The following is a 21,399-nucleotide window of genomic DNA, read 5'->3' as shown; positions in this document are numbered from 1 at the left end:
TATATTACGAGTATAAAACGTTTTCATAACCTTAAAAAGCATTTTCTGATAATCTACTGCTCAGCAAATAAAAATGTTTTACAGAAAACGTTTAAATGTCGGGTTATATAAAGGGTATAAAAACGTTTTAATAACATTCCAAAAAGATTCTTGAAAACTTGATACAAAACATTCTAAACAGAATGTTATTTTGGGGTTGAAAAAATATTTTTCGAAAAATGTTTGCCCAAAATATTTTCAATAACGTTTTAAAAACGTTTTCATGACCTTTATATAACCCGACATTTAAATGTTATTAAAAGGTTTTGAAAAACACATTTTAAGAACATTTTTGTGTTTGCTGGGTTCAAACATTTTAACATTATGTTATTTAAGTATCGACACAATATTTTGCAAAAATGTTTGCAAAAATAGTTTACAATAATATTTTTTGAAAACATTTAAAAATATTGTTGTAGTGTGTTTTCATACAAAACCTTTTAAAACGTTATTATGACCTTTATATAACCCGACATTTTAATGTTATTAAAACGTTTTTACCTAAACCAAAAACCAAAATATAACTTATTTAAATCGTTTTTGTGTTTGCTGGGAATTTGATTATTTAAAATAATTTTTTGTGCATCATAATGGCTTATTTTTGTCATAATCACTGGCAAATGATAGATACAATTTTGGTATAGTTTGTTACTTTCTGTCATACAGGGTGTCCCAGAAAAAAATACCGGGCAAATAAATTTGGACGTAAGTCGAGAAATAGACATCATAATCCAAAAATCTGAACATCGGCGTGTAGCCCCGTCTTATTCTGCATCTTATACGCTAATTTTGCTGGAATCGGTTGACTGATCGCGAAGAAATGAGCGATTACATAACGCATGTGTCAATTCACTTCATTCCAAGTTTGAAAGAAAGATCATTCAACACAATGCGCACTAGTGGTTAAACTGTCAATGGGCTTCATATTTTGTTCTATGAAATCCTTTTCATTCTTTTTAAACAACATGTTTCTTGAAAAACATTTCATTAGGTTTTGTTCAAATTTGAAAACCTGCACGATATTGAAAATGAAGGCTTGCATGTAAGATGATGCTCTGTATTTTTTTGTTAATGTTGATATAAATGTTGCATAAAGAATAACTACATCAAGAATTCCAACTGGCTTATACATTTCTCACACACATTAATGTTTTCGGAATATTTCCAAGAAATTGTAATGCAGAGTTTAAATCTTTTAAAACTTCAACATTAATGTTACATGGCATCAATATCACACGTAAAGCTGTAATTACTTGTCATTCTTGGCTCAAATGTTCTTTGTAAAGTTAAAATATAATATATTTGCACAACCTAAAGAATTAAAGCTGGAGAGCTTCCAATTCCAGAAATCAAAGTTTTCTCAGACAAACTATTATTCATCTTCGTTGAAAGCATGAATGACATAACACCGTCGGATTTTAATAGATAATATGGACAAAATTTAATGAGATACACAAACTTTAGGAAGCAGTGAGCGAGTATGAAAAAATGCCCCTGTTGATCAAACTGGAATGAACTGCATGGATGCACGCATTATGCAATCGTTTATTTCTTCGGAACCAGTCAACCGAATCAAATCAAATTTTTTGATTCTGATGTCTATTTTGTGACTTACGTTCAATTTTATTCACTCGGTAATTTTTTCTGGGACACCCTGTATATATTTTAAATATAGACTTCTAATGAACAACATAAATATAGTCCCTTGGACTGTTCGCTTTTGTGTAAAGACCAATCGCAGCTTGAAATCTACCATTACATTTTCAAAATGTAATAGCTAAAGAAGCCATCTTATGTTTTATGCACAATTTTGTAGCCTTATGTGTCAAAATCCAACTTTTTTGAAGTGACGATCTAGTCACGTAGCATTGTCTTGACCTTTTCAGTGCAAACTTGGTCTCGCATTTTGAATCATACCATACCATACTCGTATATCGAGAGTTTATAGCACTTTATGATCAAACTCAAACATGTTCCTGCAGAAACCATTACTTTTTTGTTGCTCATATTTTTTAAACAGGTTGTCCTGACGAGGTCATTCAAATGTTCGTAAATGCTACTATTACTGTACAGTCATCCAGCTACCCCAACAGTTATCCAAATAACCTTAATTGTAAGTGGACAGTAACACCGGCACCGATGCGGAGGGTCCGTGTCCAATTCCTAGACTTTGATCTTGGGTCCGGTGGACGTGATGTTTTGTATGTTGGAACTACCGGCAATCCAAGAGCGCTTCTTTATCATTGGGACAGAATGGCACAATCTCATATCATATCGCCACTTAACGAAAGTTTGCAGTTTGAATTCAATACAGACGATAGGGAGCTTCATCGTCATCGTGGATTTTCATTATTGCTAATTGATGTTGCAGATGAAGGTAAGATATAAAAATTTGAAGCTTTCAGAAATGAATCGCCAAGTTTGGCACTTGTGGACTTAGAATACCTTTACAGGTGTGGGGTGAGTGCGTGTATGTTGGTGGGAATTTTATTTTTGTGCAGGTGGACGTGTGGGGTTGTGAGTTGGTGGGCTGGGTGTGTGGTGGTGCGAGTGGTTGACTCATCTTTATACCCGCACGCGAAGCATGAACGGGTATATTACCATCCTGTTGTTTCTTCTTCTCCTCCTCCTCCTCCTCCATCAAACACATCATTCTGTCACGGCTAGCGCTAAAACTACAAGGGCCCCATGGCCCATATGTGGTACACTTATGTGCCCTAACCCGTAGATTTATCCTTTGCCCATCTTGGCCCCAGAGGTCAAAGGTCACGGGGCTCAGGGCCCAAATGTAAAAATACAAAGCATACCATTTCTCATCAAATGAAGCAGCCTCAGGGCTCTGAGTTGGTACACTGATAGCCCCAAGGGTACTCTATATAATACAAGAATACATGAGCCCCATATGTCATATATTATGGGCCCAGGGCCCCAAATGTTAAAATAAGGGGTAACAGATTGACAGGGCTAGCGGTAAAACTACAAGGGCCCCATTGCCCATATGTGGTACACTTATGGGCACTACCCTGTAAATTTATCCTTTGCACATCTTGGCCCCAGAGGTCAAAGGTCACGGGCCCAGATGTTAAAGGTCACGGGCCCCAGGGGCCCAAATGTAAAAATACAATGCATGCTGTTTCTCATTAAATGAAGCAGCCTCAGGGCCCTGAGTTGGTACACTGATAGATCCAGGGGTACTCTATATATACAAGTATACATGAGCCCCATATGTCATATATTATGGGCCCATGGACCCCAATATTAAAATAAGGGGCAACAGATTGGCAAGGCTAGCTATAAAACTACAAGGGAACTAGAGCTCATATGTGGCACATGTATGGGCCCTAAGTTGTAGATGTGCCTTTTGCCCATTTTGGCCCCAGATGTTTAAGGCTAGGGGCCACAGAGGCCCAAATGTTAAAACACAGGCCCGGTCGTTTTTCAGCAAATGAAGTAGTTGCAGGGTTAAGATTTGGTACACTAACAGGTCTTCAGCATTATATTGTAATATGTATATATGAACCCCATGTTTCACATAATATGGGCCCCAGGGCCCCAAACGCTAAAACATAGGGCCGGTCGTTACTCAGTAAATAAAGCAGCTACAATGTCCAACTTGAGTCTGCTGATTGCACTTGAGAATTGTATTTCAACTTATGCACATGAGCCCCATAAGTCAAATATTATGGGCCCCAGGGCCCCAAATGTTAAAGCAAAGGGCCGGCCATTTTTCATCAAATAAAGCAGCTTTAGAGCTCAGAGTTTGTACACAGATTGCACCTGAGAATTATATTGTTAAATGTACATATGAGCCCCATATGTCACATAATATGGGCCCCAAGGCCCCAAACGCTAAAACATAGGGCCGGCCGTTACTCAGTAAATAAAGCAGCTACAGTGCCCAGCTTGAGTCTACTGATAGCACTAGATAATTAAATGTTAAAAAAGGGCCGTCCGTTTGTCATCAAATAAAGCAGCTTCAGGGCTCAGAGTTTGTACACAGATTGCACCTGAGAATTATATTGTTAATAACACCCATCCCATCCCACCCCATACACGTAGGACTAAACAGATTCACAGACAATAGCGTAATTATAATATAGATGACATAAACGTTAAGGCTGTTCCAGTTAAATTACATACCCATTGGCTGTTCTATTTAATTTACATACTCCCTCTGAAATGGGCACAAAATAGGCTCTTCCATTTAATTTACATACTCCCTCTGAAATGGCTGTTCCATTTAATTTACATACTCCCTCTGGAATAGCTCTCCCCTAATCAAATTGCATATTGTGAATTTCAATAGCGTATAATAATTATAGATGATGATAATTGGACATTCTGTGTGTGAAGCGTTAAGCGTTCCACTTAATTTACATACTCCCTCTGGTATAGCTTTCCCCTAATCAAATTGCGTATTGTGAATTTCAATCTATCAAATTGCATAGCTTCACTTTGAATTAGAGAGACTGACAACAGCAACCTAAGTCCTCAGCAAATAAGGACTGTAAATTTGTGTACACCGATTACATGCGGGTATAGCAGTATTTGCAGGCGGCATAGGAAGCGCAACACGTGACGTACGAGGCTGGCGAAGATACAGGGCTGACAGCCCCATTCAAAATACACGGTTAGCAATTACAAATGGAAAATTAACATACTTGCAGTGTGGTACATCGTCGTACCCCGACGGTTTTAGAGTAAGATAATTTTGCTTTTACACCACATAACAAATTTAGAATTGTTTGTGAAGATTTCATGATTATGTGTTAATCCAATGGCGACCTCAAAATTGGCGATATCGCTTCCATCACCGCCTGTGTATTTGTGTACAAATATAAAGCCCTCTAGTCTCTTCTCTACACGTTTTATATAATTCATAGGACTCTCAGGATAAGACTATGTGGCATCTTGTGATGGTACTATGCTGTGTAGTGATTTAAACCCCTAATGTACGATTTCCTTCGAAATTTAAATTTGTTATTCTATACTGAAATAGTACTGGTAATAATTGTTGGGAAGGGTTTCTGTCCATTTTGAGCTGAAATAACAAGGTAAAGTGAAAGAAACGCTTGGTCATTTTGGCTGTTTAACATGTAGTTATTCAGGAGAACAGAGAACATCAAGTCATAATTTCATGAAATTATGACTTTGTATTACTATTTGTCAAACTTGGCTCTGTTAATCTACAAACACAACAAATTTGTCTAAGTCCATTTAGGTGCAAGTTCGGACATGTTTATATATTACAAATATGCCAAACATCAGGTTTGAAATAGAAATTAACCAATTTTATATTATAAGATCGCACATTATGGCTTTAACTCGTGCAATGGTAGTTTTTTATGAAAGTACTATTATGAATGTATGGTTAATGTTATTTTAATCATTTGATTAATACTTAGTTTGAAAATTACATTTTATTCTAGATTATATACTTTGTCCCGATGGTTTGGAGATAGTAAGTGAAACTTCCACGTGCTTTGGTAAGTGCAATGTATTTATAAATTGAACAGACCATCATAATAATGATAATTTGTATGTTGGGTGTGTGCATTTATTCGATATCTATAAACTGGGATACGCCTGCAGACGGGGATATATCCATGTTCACTAAATTAGGTCTTCATTTTGCAGAAGTTTCGCACTACTGAGGGGTTTCATCCCCCTCAGACACCCCCTGCGTCGGGAAAGCGATTCTCCTTTTGGCGGTAAATAAGACGAGACTGTGCAGCAGTCACGGTTGTTTGATGTTTATAGAATTGGCTTCATTATTAAGAAAATGCAAACTATAGATGGCGCTATTTATCATAAATCATATTTCTTAATTTGCAAGGGTAATCAATACTGCCATTGAAACAGGTGGAATAGGTGAAACAAGCAACAAGAAATTTTGTATACATATTTCATCAAAAAATAAAAGGAAATATTATTATTAAAAGCCTGAAAGAGTAATTTCCAGTATCTAAATAGCGCCACCAATCTTGTCATAAATAGATACATTTTATATCCGAAAAAGCTTTAAAAATGCTGTGAAAGTGAATAATGTTGTAAATAAGAGGAAATTAAAGTTGAAAATGACTCAAAAGCATCTGTATACATATATATTGACTGCTTTAAGCCTAAAAATTGGGTTGTACATGATGTTTTGTTTAAAAAACTATTAAATGATCACATCAAACAACCCATGGGTCACGTATACTTATTTATAAATACGAATTTAAAAAAATAGCCGAAGGTAGCTGATTAGCGCCCACTATCAAGGTCGACATCATTTTTAATAACAATATGATATTTAAATAACAATTAGACATATGTTTATGAGCAATTGTCGTACCAAAACTTCAATAATCCTTGACAAAGGGCCGAGGAAGAGATTCATAACCGATCGATGCCTTGCCTCACTTTGTAGATCGCAAACCAACGGAACCAACCATCGATTTGCGTTGCTGATATAAAAAAATCATGAATTTAATTTGTCATCTCCATGACTATACGATGGTATATTTTATCTTTTGAAAAAGAGAGCTCAAGGTCAAGATTCGAGCGTATGAACATTTATTTTCATTGGTATACTTACAGCAAAAAGTATGACTGTTTCGCTCTACCTTGAGTTCAATATTTATGTATATCATAATTTTCCTGATAGGCCTACATAACCATAGCAGCTCACGCCATTGACCAAGTGTTTCTAAAATATGTAAAAAAACAACTTGATTTTAATGCTAATTATTGCACTTTTCACGGTAGTCCTGTGACCGCTCCGGAAAAAGCCGAATATTAAATATACATCTTTTTAACGACTTTTGATACCTACTTACTTCACAACTGATTTAGTATAGAATTAAATCAATTAAATTTTTTCCATACACCATATTTTTAAAGTTTAGTGACAATGAAGACTGAAAAATCTACCTACGTTGTTGCCAATTATTACTAGAATTGTGAACTCATCACATGCAACAGGCTCATTTCCATCAAAGCTGAAGCGTTCTGTTATAACACATGTAATCAAGAAGCCTACCCTGGATCAAAACTCCTTGAAAAGTTATCGTCCTGTGGCAAATATAACATTCCTTTCCAAAATCGTCGAAAAAGCTGCGACATGTCAGATGCTGAGACCATTGGTGAGAAACACCATAGTACAGAGACTGCACTTCTTATTCTGCAGTCTCTGGACAATGGTAAGGCTATTTTAATGGTGTTACTTGACATGTCAGCAGCATTCGACACGGTTGATCACCACATTTTGTTACAAAGATTCAAATGTAGGTTTGGCATAGAGGGTACTGTAAATCGTTGGTTTGCATCTTACTTATGTGATCGTACAACCAAGGTTACCATCAAAAATGAAGTTTCCAGAGATCACATGTTGAAATATTATCTTCCACATGGTTCTACTATCGACCCTTTGGGTTTTACTTTGTATACTACCCCTGTTGGGGATATCATACGTGATCACGGTATTATGTTTCATGTGTATACTGACGATATACAGCTACACCTTGATTTTGATCCAAAGATCCTGGGTGACTGTCAGCAAGCCCTAACTAGCTTGACCTCTTGTATCTCAAAGATCAATGATTGGATGGTTGCTAATACACTTCAACTCAATCAAGCCAAGACAGAGTTGATCGTTTTTGCTAGCAACCGCATTTTACCAACTCTTGTCAATCTAGAGCTCAGCAATGTCTGCATTATCCACTCAACATGTCTGACCAAATCAACTCCCTCTGTAGATCTATAAATTTTCATATAAGGAACCTTTGGAGGATTCGTCGCTCCATTACCCGTGAAGCTTGCCACGATGCTGTCAGGGGCTGGTCCTCTCGCGCTTGATTACGCAAACTCTCTGTTGCTGGGTGCACGTGTAGTAGATCTTAAGCGTGTACAGCGTCTCCAAAACAAATCCGCATGGTTCGTTTTTAGTTGTGGCCGAGGCCAGCCCTCTGCTGGCCTGTTGCAGGAATTGCGTTAGCTCCCTGTTAATGAGCGAATTAAGTACAAGATCCTGTTGTATATTTACAAATGTCTCCATGGTGAAGCTATTTCTTATTTGGAGGAGCTTATTTGTTTACAAAGAAGTAATGATCCCCTTGGTGCTAGACGCCGACTCCGCTCTCAAGCCGACTGCACCCGTCTGTCCACTCTGAGATCTCACAAAAAGGTGGGTGATTCTTCCTTTGCTGTCGATGCTCCTCGCATTTGGAATAACGTGCCTATTGAGATCCGTGAAGCGGCGTCTGTGTCTTGCTTCAAGCGTATCTTGAAAACATATTTATTCCTATGTTATTTTTTTTGTTGCTCACTTTTTCTTTATGTGCTTTGATTTGTATTTTCCTGTTATATATACAGTAAGCCAAATAATTAAGGTACCAGTTACGTTCACCCCCTGTATATCCTAAATAAAGGCAGATCTGTCATAATTGGAACCAACAGCTAATAGCTGCATCTTTTAGCTCGAATTTAAGACCTCATTTGTTGAAATTGTTCAAGAAAAAAAGACACGACGATCCAAAAACCCAAAGAAGATGCAAATGAAAAAGTTGCTGTTTGCCACATTGCATGCCCTATTGATTTGTACACAAAGCGTTCGCGAACAAGAGAAGTAGCGCCGTGCTTTCATTAATTAGCATGAAAAACTAGCGTCGTGCTTTCATTGATTAAAACACAAAAGTGCAACTTTTTATATCGTATCTTCATTAGGTTTTGGATCACCGTTTCTTTAATTCTCAACCGATTTCAACAAATAAGGTCTTAAATCAGAGCTAAAGAGTACAGGCATCGGTTGCTTGTTTTAATTTTGACACATTTGTCATTATTTAGGATATGCAGGAGTGAACACAACTGGTACCTTAATTCTTTTGCTTACTGTATATTTTTCATTGTAAAGCGCTGTGTTCTTTGTAGAGCGCTTATAAATGCTTGTATAGAATAGAATAGAATAGAATAGAAAAAAAAGACGGTAACATTTAAAGTAATATTTACATAGAACCCCTCAAAAGATTACCGTTATGTTGTCATGGTAATTTTATTTTTTAATTTCGTAAATAAATTTAGGGGTTCTACGCGGATTTTTGGTGCAAACTGGAACAATCCAATGCCTTACCAAAAACATCTACTTCTGTCAGCTTCAAAATGGAGTTCGGATGCAGTTCGTAATGCAACTTGCAGGACATGTATTGCTCCATATGAATAAGCATAGCATATAGAACACGTAATTTAACAACGATTTAGCGCTATAGTACACATTAAATGTTTTTTGGCAGATAAAGTTCCAAAATATGGTACGTTTTTTGTCTTTTCTTGTCATGGTATTGTGAATGCTATAACCGATATGTCGGAGTTGCCTATGTTTAAAATTAAAGATGGTTACCAATAAGTTAGGTGGCCGAACGAGTTAGCACGTTGAAAGTATACGATACCGGCTAGTTGCGGAGGCGTGGGTTCGAGGCCCACCTCTGCCGAACTAAATTTGTCCTGACGAAGATGCAGAAGAAGAATGGTTTTTGTAGTCAAACCTTTTCATATGACTGAACTTATTACGGTCAGATATTATTTGTGCTACTCTTTTTTTCTAATAGGTTGTCCTGTCGAGGTGACTCAATTGTCCTTTGATGCGTCACTTACTATGCAATCAACTGGCTACCCCAACAGATATTTAACTAACCTTCAGTGTGAGTGGATAGTTACACCAGCACCGATGCGGAGGATCCGAGTTCAATTCCAGGACTTCCACCTTGGTTATAATAACCAAGATTTTTTGTATATTGGAACTATCGCCATACCAAGAATACTTATTTACACTGGAGATACAACACCGCAATCACATATCATATCTCCAATTAACGAAAGTTTGCAGTTTGAATTTACAACAAATCCTTATCACCGATATCGTGGATTTTCATTATTAGTAACTGATGAACAGGATCAAGGTAAGTCATTTTAAAACAACTGTTTTATTGAAATAAATTTTTAACTTCAACACTACACTATTTTTCGCTCACCTGGAACGTTTTCACTAGTCCTACTAGCGTCTTCAGATATCTGATGACGTCATATGATTGACAGAATGACGTCATAAGAATGTTACGATGTAGCGCCCCCGGGCATCAGTAGGTTATCCCAAATAGGATCTATTTCAAGCCCTTGGTCGCGATTTAGTCTTGGTTTTTGAGTCCTTATGTGGATGGCTTCCAGAACTCTCCGGGAATATTCTTTTTGTTCCCATTCGAGCACCTTGACGTTTTCCCAATCCATCTGGTGACATTTGTATCTTACAACATGTTCCCTAACCGCTGATTTGGAGCTGCCAGCAGTAGACTTGTGTTCGCTAAGCCTTTTCTCAAGCTTCCTGTCAGATTTACCGATGTAACTAGCGTCACAGTCAGCGCAGGTTATTTCATATACGATCCCAGACTGTTTGAAGGGATCTGTCTTGTCTTTAGAGGCAACTAGTGCACTCCTAAGCGTATTCTGTGGTTTGAAAGAGGTGGATACTCCCGCGGTTCTGAAAGGTCTGAGTAACTTCTTAGAAAAACCTTCTATGTAAGGTAAGGTGGCAAAACATTTATTTGCAGTCTCTGAGTCTTGGTTCTGAGAAGTACCGGTACTGTCCTTTTCCTTTGGTTGGCCGCGAAAGAAAGTCCAGTCTTTATAGCCGCAGTTCTGTAATGCGTTCTTCACATGAGCTGTCTCCTCTTCTTTATCTGTCGGGTCTGTGACAACAGTATCCGCGCGGTGTAGTAGCGTTCTTACGACACTGAGTTTATGCTCAAGCGGATGATGGGAGGAGAAGTTCAAAATATTGGTCTGTGTGCGTTGGTTTTCTGTAAACTTTGACATTGAGAGTTCCATCCGGTTGGCGACAAACTAAATCAAGGAATGGAAGTTTAACGTCTTCCTCTTCCTCCCGCGTAAATTACATTGTAACATCCTTAATATGACGTCATTATGTTAATCATATGACATCATCAGTGAGAGATATCCCGATTGTAGACATGATATCATCACAGCATCACCATCTGCTGAAGACGCTAGTCGGACTAGTGAAAACGTACCAGGTGAGCGAAAAATAGTGTAGTGTTGAAGTTAAAACTTTAATTCATTTTATCTACCACTACGTATGAATATCCACTCGTAAACTGTTTTATTGATTTCGTGCTCTGAAGCATGAACACTTGGTGCAAATTGTGAAATACTAATATTGACATTTATAGTAGGGTAGTCACATGAGAATTTTAAACCTACCCATGAAGTTACTTACCATTTCCTTCTGCAAAATGATTTTCAAAACTTTTTGAATCGCCTGAAGATACGGCCTTCTAAAGATTCCCAAAATTCGCAATTTTTTACCCGATTTTTAGGAAAATTCTGATTTTGTAATAAATATACATATTCACAAAGTGATTATTGTGGGAATAAAACTAATGAAGGTATGAGATGTATTGTTTTTAAATTATTTTTTGTTTATTTAGTGTTCTTTTATGCAAATATTAAAAATCCAGGGTCATACTTGTGATTTCTTTTCTTTACAACATGAAACATTGCTGAAATCACAAAAATAACACTTTTGCAAGTACTTTTAAGGTAAATATGTGTGATTTTCCTGTTGAGGGCACAAAGACGTAAAATAATTTCCGGTTGCATCATTTTGACCCGGTATTATCGGTGGGTTAGAGATAATGTATATGTAAAAGTCTTCGAGCTTCCACAAAATTTGGGATGAATTTTGGTGGAAGACGGCCTCCTTGCCCCTTTTGTCCTTATCCTTCTCACTGGGACAATGTGCGCAAAAATGTTGGTTGAATTTTGATGGCAAACGGGCTCAGTTTAGTTTATTTTTCTTCCATTTTTGCACCACATATTCTTACAAAGATATATTATTTAGAATATGTAAAAATACAAGTTCTTCTTTGGATCACTCTGCAGAGGTTTATATTACATTTTCGAATAACTCATTATATATCACTTCTTTTACCAGATTATATCCTCTGCCCTAATGGTTTAGAGTTACCAAGTGAATCTGTCGCGTGTAATGGTAAGTGCATGATTACCAGTGTTGGAGGACTCGAGTCCATGTTTCGGATTCGAGTCATGATTCGGACTCGGACTCGGAAAGCCGATGACTCGGACTCGGACTCAGACTAGGATGTTGTCGATGACTCGACTACAACACTGATAATTACTAAAGTGTTCACTTTGCCAATAAACTGTATGGAGTTTTATATGCGCATTATGAATTGATGCGGGAAATTTCTTTCTCGCTCTAATATTCCAGCTATTAAAAGCAATATGAGAGACCTGATTCTTCAAAGCCGGAAATCCATTTCCACTGCGCATAGAAAACTTTAGCAAGAGCTCAATTACATTATGACGCCGTAGTGACGTCATGTGGAAAATGAATCAGTAAAGCGGGTTGGTTTAGAAATCCAAGAGCTTTCTCAGGAGGGTGAGAGTTCATAAGAGTAATGCAGGGTCAAACGGTTACAACGGGACCTAGGATACATCATGTTTTTACGCATGCTTGTTCGTCACTACAGCTATTGTCTTCTCCAACTTCGCAAAACGCTATATGGATTGACTGGAATTACACTGACGACGGAGGACAATAACAGCGGTCAGACGGTCTAATTCTATCAAGCATACATGTATTACCTCAACAATCACCGGATATACTGGATATATTTTAATGTTCAACAGAATTTATATTGTAATGCTCAACATACAATTTAAAATTGTAAACCTGTTAACTTATATATTTTTGTGTACTAAAGTATTACGACACAGAATAATGGTGTACATTGTACACATGTAGGAAGCAAAATGGCCGCTAATGGCGCCTATTGTCTATACCAAGGGCTCATCATCTGAATCGTTACGTCATTTCCGGTTGCCTTTTTCTAATTTATTCAAGTTCCCTGACTCTTCTCTGGGCTCAAAGACTGTGATAATGGGTCGTACCTCACTCACTTCAGAACAGAGTAACTCCTTCGGATATTGCACCGTAATCTGGTTTGAAATATTAACAAAAAAATGAATTTTCTTCTTGTGATGTTATTATTCAGTCTGCCCTGTCATACGCTTGTGCTCCAGTTGAGACAAATCTGTCTGTCCAGTTTGTTGTGATCGTAACTCGAAATGTTTTGCAGCGATGCAGCGACTCATTTAGATATTATTGTTACCATGTTACTATCGTGTCTAGACACCCAGTATCAGTCAAGCCAAGCACTATTGTCGACCCCGGGTGAAGCCAGGGATCGATATAATGGGATAGGCATCGTAGTATTACGTAACACACCGAAAGATGTAGTTTAACTCTAGACAATAGGCGCCATATTGCAGGAGGGTTAGAGTTCATAGAGGAAACGTTAAAGGTTAGTAGATTAGGTCACCCAGGCACATCACTAATGTGTTTCACGAGTTGTAATACCGACAGGTAAAAACATTGATTTTGTAAAATTCTCCCGATTTTTAAAATTACTAAATAAGGTTAGTACTTCAAACCATTCTTTGATGAATCTATGCAATATGACGGTAATTTTGAAACATCTAAGAATCAATCTTAAACATCTTCATGATATTCATTTTTTTTGCGCATGGTCAAAGCATGCTCTTGCGCTATCCACAGACTATCCGGTGGAAACTTCAAAGCAACGATCATGCGTTAATATTTACAAAATGGCGAATGATGTAGTTTAAGTCGAACAATAGCGTGACCGGCGTGACGTAGTTTTTGGCATTGTTCCTATATGCACTTTCACCCTCCGGGTGAAGCCCGAACTCCACACTGATCTTGCCTCATTTGTAACGTTGCTATTGCTCATTTTTAAACAGGTTGTCCTGACGAAATAATCCAAATGTCATTCAATGCTGCCATAGCAATACAATCATCTAGCTACCCAAACGATTATCCCATTAATCTTCAGTGTAAGTGGAGTGTAACCCCAGCACCGATGCGGAGGGTCCTAGTTCAATTTCAGGATTTCTACATTCAAGATCATCGTGATATTTTGTATATTGGAACCATTAACAATCCAAGAGTATTTGCTTTCACTGGGACGGGAAAGCCGCAATCACACATTGTATCTCCAATTAACGAAAGTTTACAGTTTGAATTTACAACAAGCGCACATAGCACGTTTCGTGGATTTTCATTATTACTTACTGATGAAGTAGACTCAGGTAAGAAACGCAATTATCAGTATGCTTCGATTATAAGTACGTATTTATAAATACGCACGTGACCACCTACGTGCTGCAAGTGGCGGCGCTACGGGGTTGGGGTCAAGGGGCATTCCCCTAAATATTTCCCCCTCCCAGTTTTCCCCCACCCACACTTTTGAGGCTAAATTCCCCCCAAATTACGTAAATTTCCCTTTGGGGGCAATTTTGCACAAAAGTTGTCGATTTTGCTCCCCCAGAAATTTACTTTGCCCCCCAATACCCCACCCCGGAAAAAATCCCGGGGCCGCCAAATATTATTGTAAACTATTCCGTCGATATATATTTTTTAAATGTTGTGTTTGATAACATTACAAATTTGGAGTCCCCCATGTGAGATAATTTTGTCGTTCCCATGGGTCACGTGCGTATTTATAAATACGTATTTATGAATATACAAGTAGTCGAAGGTAGTTGATTAAAGTAGTCAACTGTAGTTTTATAACTGATACACAAAACCAATTTATTGTTCACGTGAGCCTTTGACACGACGACAATTTTTAGACTTATGGAATTGGTTTATTGATTGATCTTGGTTGTTACTATAAGCTGGCGATGTCATGTGACAGACCGGGTTAATAAACCAGTGGTAGTTGATGGCGGCCTTTGTTCTTGTTGTGTAAACTGAGGTGGTGTCTGATATTGGTGGTTTCAGTCCCTGTTAAACCAGTTGGAGTCCTGATCTAGCACCTTCACATCCTTCCGCGTGATGGAGTGTTTTGTGTCTGGCGCCCGGGGTCTGGCGAGGAGGCAGTGGTCCTACGTATGTGTTCAGTCAACCTAGATCCCCCCTTTTCAGTGCCGCAAACCGCCTTTTTTCTGACCGATCAGTTCCCTAGACTCCAAGTTCGGAAGTGGCGGTGGCACACCCCTACCAAAGTTTAAAGTTTAAAATGTACGTAATGTAACATTATATCTTATTCACGGAAACTATGAGAATATGTTGCATTTTTGTAATAAATCAAATTAATTTGATTTCGTTTTTGTTAGATTATAACCTTTGTCCTAATGGTTTGGAGATTAAAAGTGATACTTCTCCGTGCTTTGGTAAGTAAAATGCATCGATTGATAAACTGGCCTCAAAAAGAAACTTATAATTTTTCACAAGGTTATATCTTAAAATCCTCTCCATGAAAATGAACACAAATTGCACACACGATTACTTAAATACTCTACTCTAAACACATGTCAGTAAACAAGCGGTTGTCTAACTGACACAACAGCAAAATTGCACTGACATGGAACACCTTCCTGGACCAAAATTCACAGCCCAACAGATACACATTATACACAATCAATGCACTCCACGTACTTTTCTAAATTCAGTTTAAATGCATGCTTGTTGCAAGGGCAACGGGCTGGAGTACAAAATCCCAGACCATACTTGTCATGCTTGGTTGGTAGTTCTGGTAAGATATTAAGCTGTGATTGCCAGGAATATTAACTTTCAAGTGGCAGTTGGCATTTTTATTTGAAAAAAAACCCATCATTTTCATTATTTTTATATCATTGTTAAAAAAAGTGTTTGATGTTTTTGGAATTTTTGGGTCGGTCGTGTCTGGGCAAACAAACACTTTTTTGGCCATAGCAACATGTACTTGAATTTGTCAACACTGCTGTCTTCTTCGTTTTTGCCAAATTTGTCATTTCAAAAGTACCTAATAATGACAATTTGAATGACTTATTCTTCACTTTTAATTTCGTAACAATTCCATTGGGATCACTGAATGGCCTTTAAGTCAAGGATTTATATTTCCATAGTCTTGCGGTTCTTAAGTTAAGGCCAATAATGTTTCAAAACGAAAGCGTTACCCCTCCTAATTAAATTATGCACACGGAAATTATTCCCTTTATAAAAGCCTTGGTATATCCCCCATAGAAACCACCAAGTGTATTAATGTCTCAATATCTGAATGTAATCACCGCTATGCCATGCTCCGATTACCTTAAGTTAACGTGGGTGATGCTGCACCAATTCGTTATAGGTTTCAGCAGAGTGGGGTTCTGATTGGGTAATTGAATCACGTCATCATCAGATCACATTGGCACCTCATTCGCGGGTAAAGCTGCGTAGCAACGCGTAACCTTGTTCTTTTTACGCGATAATCAGACAGGGCAGACGGACACCGCTAGCGCTGAAGTAATTTGCTGAATGGTATAGCTGTTTACATTTGTTTGCTTACTTTTGTTTCAAACAGGTTGTCCTGACGAGGTAGTTCAGTTGTCCATGAACGATGTCATTACCTATACCGTACAGTCATCCATACATCACAACAATAGATTTAATGATGAGCTTCGGTGCAAGTGGACAGTAACACCATCACCGACGAGGAGGGTCCTAGTTGAATTTTTGGACTTCGACCTTCAAGACCAACGTGATGTTTTATACATTGGAACTATTAGTAATGCACGAATTCTTGCTTATAGTAGTTATTCAGCGCCGCAACAACACATATTATCTGGAATTGATGAAAGTTTACAGTTTCAATTTAGAACAGACACTTATTCCACATATGGCGGTTTTACATTGAAACTTCTTGACTCTGAGGCGGATGTAGGTAAGAAATTATATTGTCTTTTTGCTGACTTTGTGCAGTGCAGCATGATATTATGAAATTTTGAATATTATCATATATTTTGAAAGTACATTCGGGATACAATAAATATTTTGATTATTATTAGGATAATAATACCGTATTATATACATTCATTGCAAAATTGTATCCATTGAGGATAGTGGAGGCAATGAAAATTTATTTAAAATTATTAAAAGGGTGAAACAGGTAACATATGTACTTTTATAGACAACTGTTTAGTTTAAAGCATTTCGGATATAAACCAAAAAAATATCACAGCCCAATGTTTGTTGTTTTGTCGAAACAAGTAGCAAGCCCATATTTGGGCCCAGTCAAAGAAATTTCCCGATCGCTCCGAAATTTGGTGGACCCATATTTTTAAGCTTGTAAGAACATTTTTCTACTCTCTTAAAACCCCATCGCACATCATGGCCCATCGTGGAACTTCCAATCAGAATATAATTGTCAATAACCTTTTACGTTTACGTTCCTAGATTACGCCATCTGTCCGAATGGTTTGGAAATAAGAGAGGATACATCGACATGCTATGGTAAGTGCAGTACTTCTATCCATGTTTTAGAGCATGAGGAAAGTATGTGTTTCACAATAATGCTACTGTGTCCCTTACACCTAGGTTTCATTATCATTGAGGTATAGGACTTTTTATTTTTTCGGAGAAGAGCAGGTAGGGCAACTACTTGATTATATTTCTACATGTTCATACTACATACTCTAAAAAATTTAGAAAAATCGCACGAGTCCGTTTTTTTAAATCACATTTTGTTCCTAAAATGGGGTTATAGCGCCCTCAACGGGCACTCTCTCCATAGGGCTACATGTAAAGTCCAGTTATAGACAAATGGCCCTAAAATAAAACGGACTTGTGCGAATTTCCTCAAATTTTGCATATGATGTAGATTTAACATGTAATGCAAGTGATGTCGTTGCTGCTCTTCTAAATTCATTTTTAAAATGTCCGTCCCAGACCAAGGTGCTTAACATATATTTTAATGTTAGTGTTGGCGTAAGAAATAAATTTAGACTCTGCACAATTTACACTGACAACTGTAAGCCAAGACAAAACTTTAAAAACCATTATACAACATTCAGGGGCGCAGCTGAACATAGGCGCAGTTCCATAGTCTACCAACCTTTGCAGCCAGGGACAGCTTCCCGAGTATCGCACGGGTAAACCGAAATAATTATACAGCTAGTTCCATGTCCAGAAGAATTTCAATATAACACACTAAGAGCATAATTATATAAATTATTAGTGTCTTTGCTATAAGCCCAATCGCCATTCTAACTTCCGGTTTTTGAAAGCAGTTTTGGGACACTTTGACCTCTGACATATCAGGAAAATTGACGTAATTATTATTAATTTTCTTATTATTGTCACAATTTTGATCATTAAAAATACCAAATAATTAATTTATAAAATACTAATATTTTTTATATTTGTTTTAAACATTGTAAAACATTTTAGATTATATTTTGTACGTACAAAAACCCAATATTTCTGAATTTTCTGAGAGGTCAAAGGACAAAGTGTCCTAAAACTGCAAAAACTGTCCTACAATGCATTGCAAACTTCCAAATGCCGATTGGGCTTATTCTCTTCTACCACCCACACCTTTGTAAATACGTGATCAAAATGTCACTCTGATTTAATACAAGGGTTCAACTACCATGACTACGTCATACCAGACTTCGAGTGTACAGCAAAATTGTTTACCAAATCGCTTTCTTTTTCAGGCTAGCTAAACATACATTAATTTTTGCCTTGTCAATAGAGGTAAGAATCTGGTTATGAATGCCCAACCACAAATCCCCAAGCATCCCCCCGATACTGACCAATTAACAGTTCCTCTTTGACATACAAGCCACCAGCTAACTGTACAGAACATTTGATTTATCATATAAATGTACCATGATTTACTCAAGCTGTGAATCTGGCCAGGAGGGGCTATTATCAATTAGCGAGCAATTAGTGGTTTTGGTCCATACTAGTAGCTGTTTAGATAGAGTGACCAGACTATACACAATTTGTAACTTGCTTAAGGGATGGGGTATGAACGTTTGAATAGTATTTATTGTGGGACATTAGAGCACATCAGACATATCGAATTGCATTCTGAATACGAAGAATGTCTTCTTTTTTTTGTGATTTTTTGAAATTCGCAATGTAATGCACATTTTATGGCAAATCATTAAAAATTTATATTTTTGATATTTAACAGTACTTGAAGTAAACTTTAAAAATCTAATGATTTATACTTAAAGTGTATGTAGGTGGGATGAAAATACGACGATTAATTGAAAATTTTGACCTTTCGTATTGAAGGAAGATATGGATTTTTTTCCAAAACACCCAAAAAAATTAGGTCTCTTTGGGAAAAAAATCCATATCTTCAATATGAAAGGTCAAAAGTTTCAATTGATCGTCGGCTTTTCCTCCCAGCTACGTACACTTTAAGAATATATCATTAGATTTATAAAATTTACTTCGAGGACTGTTATATATCAAAAATATCAAATTTTAATAATTTGTCATAAAATTTGTATTATATCGCGAATTTCCAAAAATGAAAATTATTTGATATCAGAAGGACATTTTCGTATTCAGAATGCAATTCGATATGTCTGATGTGCTCTCAGGTCCCACAAAAAATACTGTCGATACGCTTAAAATGCTCATTCCAGATCCCTTAATTTTAATTTATTTCTCACAGGTTGTCCTGATGAAATGTTGCAGTTATCTGAGGGCAGCATCGTCAGCATACAATCATCTGGTTATCCTCGAAATTACCCCAGTAACCTTCAGTGTGAGTGGAGAGTAACACCAGCACCGAAGCGAAGAGTCCTCGCTCGATTCCGGATTTCCAGTTGCAGTCTGATTTTGACTTTTGTACATTGGACTTATTGACAATCCAAGACTTCTTGTTTACACCGGTCATGAAACACCTCAAGCACGCATCATATCTCCGGTTAATGAGACTTTAACGTTTGAATTTATAACAGACGGGTACGAGACAGAACAAGGATTTTCGTTAGTGGTAATGGACGAAGCGGACAACGGTAAGAAACGGTTAATATTGACCATGTATGAATAATGAATTGGACGAATGATTATTTTTGCCAAGAACTGAGACTTACATGAACTTACATGAAGTGCCACACAATTCCGCCCTTTTCTCACTTGGTTGCAAAATCCTTTTTAGGGAGGGAGGTTCATAATATGGCTTAGTGAGTGGGCTTTTCGACCTTAGTAACCCGAAAAGGGTTGGAGCTTGGTTTTGAAGTTGTTTTTGTTGGAGCTAATACTCAGGTGGTGTATGACGTGCAGTCCCTAAATTCAGCAAATTTTCATCGTCAACCGTGTAATTGAATGGGATTATTTTGAAATTTTAAAACGCTTGAGATATCACAAACAAATAGGCCTATGTTGATAGATAATATAAATACAAGCTAAAACCGTTGGGGTTCGATAATGAACCCCACAAAACTAACCGAGTATATGGAAAATGCCATACGGCCGGGCGGTTTCACTAGTTGCCGGCGCGATCATGTCATCCGCCGCCTGCTAATACTGTAGAATTCTCGCTATTCACAATAAGGGCGCCGCCAGCAGGTTGCGATGTAATCGTGATGTATCATGGGAAAAGGTCGACATCAAGTCCGCGCAATACAGAATATTTTTCATCGATTACATGCGGAACACGTGATATTGATTTTTAGTTTGTCAAAATAAAGGTGTTACACGCGAATCGATACTCAATAATAGCATGGTAATAATGTGATTTGCGGATTTGCACAATCGAATTTTTCTCTATCGATACGTCAATACGATTATATCGACAAACTATTGGCGGCGCGTGTTCTTTGTGAATAGCGAGAATTGGGTAGTCTATTCCAGTCTGTTATAACTCCTTGGCTGAAGATGTACGCGCGTAGCGCTTTGTATCTACTATCATGTGTTGTTTTTGGAGTTTCATTTGGGTGGCCTCTTGTAGCTTGGTATTCTGCTAGTTGGAACATGTCTGTCGGTTTTATATTGTCATTTCCTGTGTATATTCTGTACGTTTGGATCAAGTCTGCTTCCCTCCTTCAATCTTCCATTGTAGCTCATTGTCATGAGATTATGTCTTTAGTCTTTCGTGGTATGGTTTGGATTTCAGTTCTGGTATTATATTTGCCGCTAGTCTAAATGTGGTCTGACGAGGGACTTGTAAAGTTGAAGAATAATCCTCTTGCTCCTGTACTGGAATGTTCTTTTTACCATCCCAAGTGTTCTGTTAGCCTTCTTGGTTGCTTCCGCAACCTGTTTCCTACTTAGAGTGTATTTTCCGTCCAGACACCAAAGTATGTTTCTCCTGTTGTACTGCGCTTTATTCTTCATTTAGTACTGGTGTTGTGAAAATACCTTCAGGTATTCAGGCCAGGAGCAAATCAAAATAGTATTAAAGTTCCACGACGTGTGTGGGTGGGGGTGCACTTCAATATTAAATCATGTAAAACGAGACTTTTTCGGCAAGTCAATGATGAATGAATGTTGCTGTT

General features: G+C 37.5%; 1 protein-coding gene across 1 annotated transcript in view; it reads left to right on the top strand.

Annotated features, from left to right (window-relative positions):
- The window catches only part of LOC140139346 (cubilin-like), a 29,867-nt gene extending 9,913 nt beyond the window's left edge, over window positions 1–19,954 (top strand). Inside the window, exons 7-15 of the mRNA XM_072161124.1 lie at window positions 2,060–2,416; window positions 5,469–5,525; window positions 9,624–9,974; window positions 12,023–12,079; window positions 13,876–14,223; window positions 15,253–15,309; window positions 16,461–16,820; window positions 17,333–17,389; window positions 19,572–19,954. Coding sequence (XP_072017225.1) covers window positions 2,060–2,416; window positions 5,469–5,525; window positions 9,624–9,974; window positions 12,023–12,079; window positions 13,876–14,223; window positions 15,253–15,309; window positions 16,461–16,820; window positions 17,333–17,389; window positions 19,572–19,765 — 1,838 coding nt within the window. The 3' untranslated portion in view covers window positions 19,766–19,954. The remainder of the gene's footprint in view (window positions 1–2,059; window positions 2,417–5,468; window positions 5,526–9,623; window positions 9,975–12,022; window positions 12,080–13,875; window positions 14,224–15,252; window positions 15,310–16,460; window positions 16,821–17,332; window positions 17,390–19,571) is intronic.
- Window positions 19,955–21,399: the final 1,445 nt, after the last annotated feature.

The sequence above is a fragment of the Amphiura filiformis genome, chromosome 18 (genome assembly GCF_039555335.1).
Source record: "Amphiura filiformis chromosome 18, Afil_fr2py, whole genome shotgun sequence".
Classification (NCBI taxonomy): Eukaryota; Metazoa; Echinodermata; class Ophiuroidea; order Amphilepidida; family Amphiuridae; genus Amphiura; species Amphiura filiformis.
The sequence above is the reverse complement of the archived record's forward strand: the minus strand, read 5'-3'. Positions and strand labels throughout refer to the sequence as shown.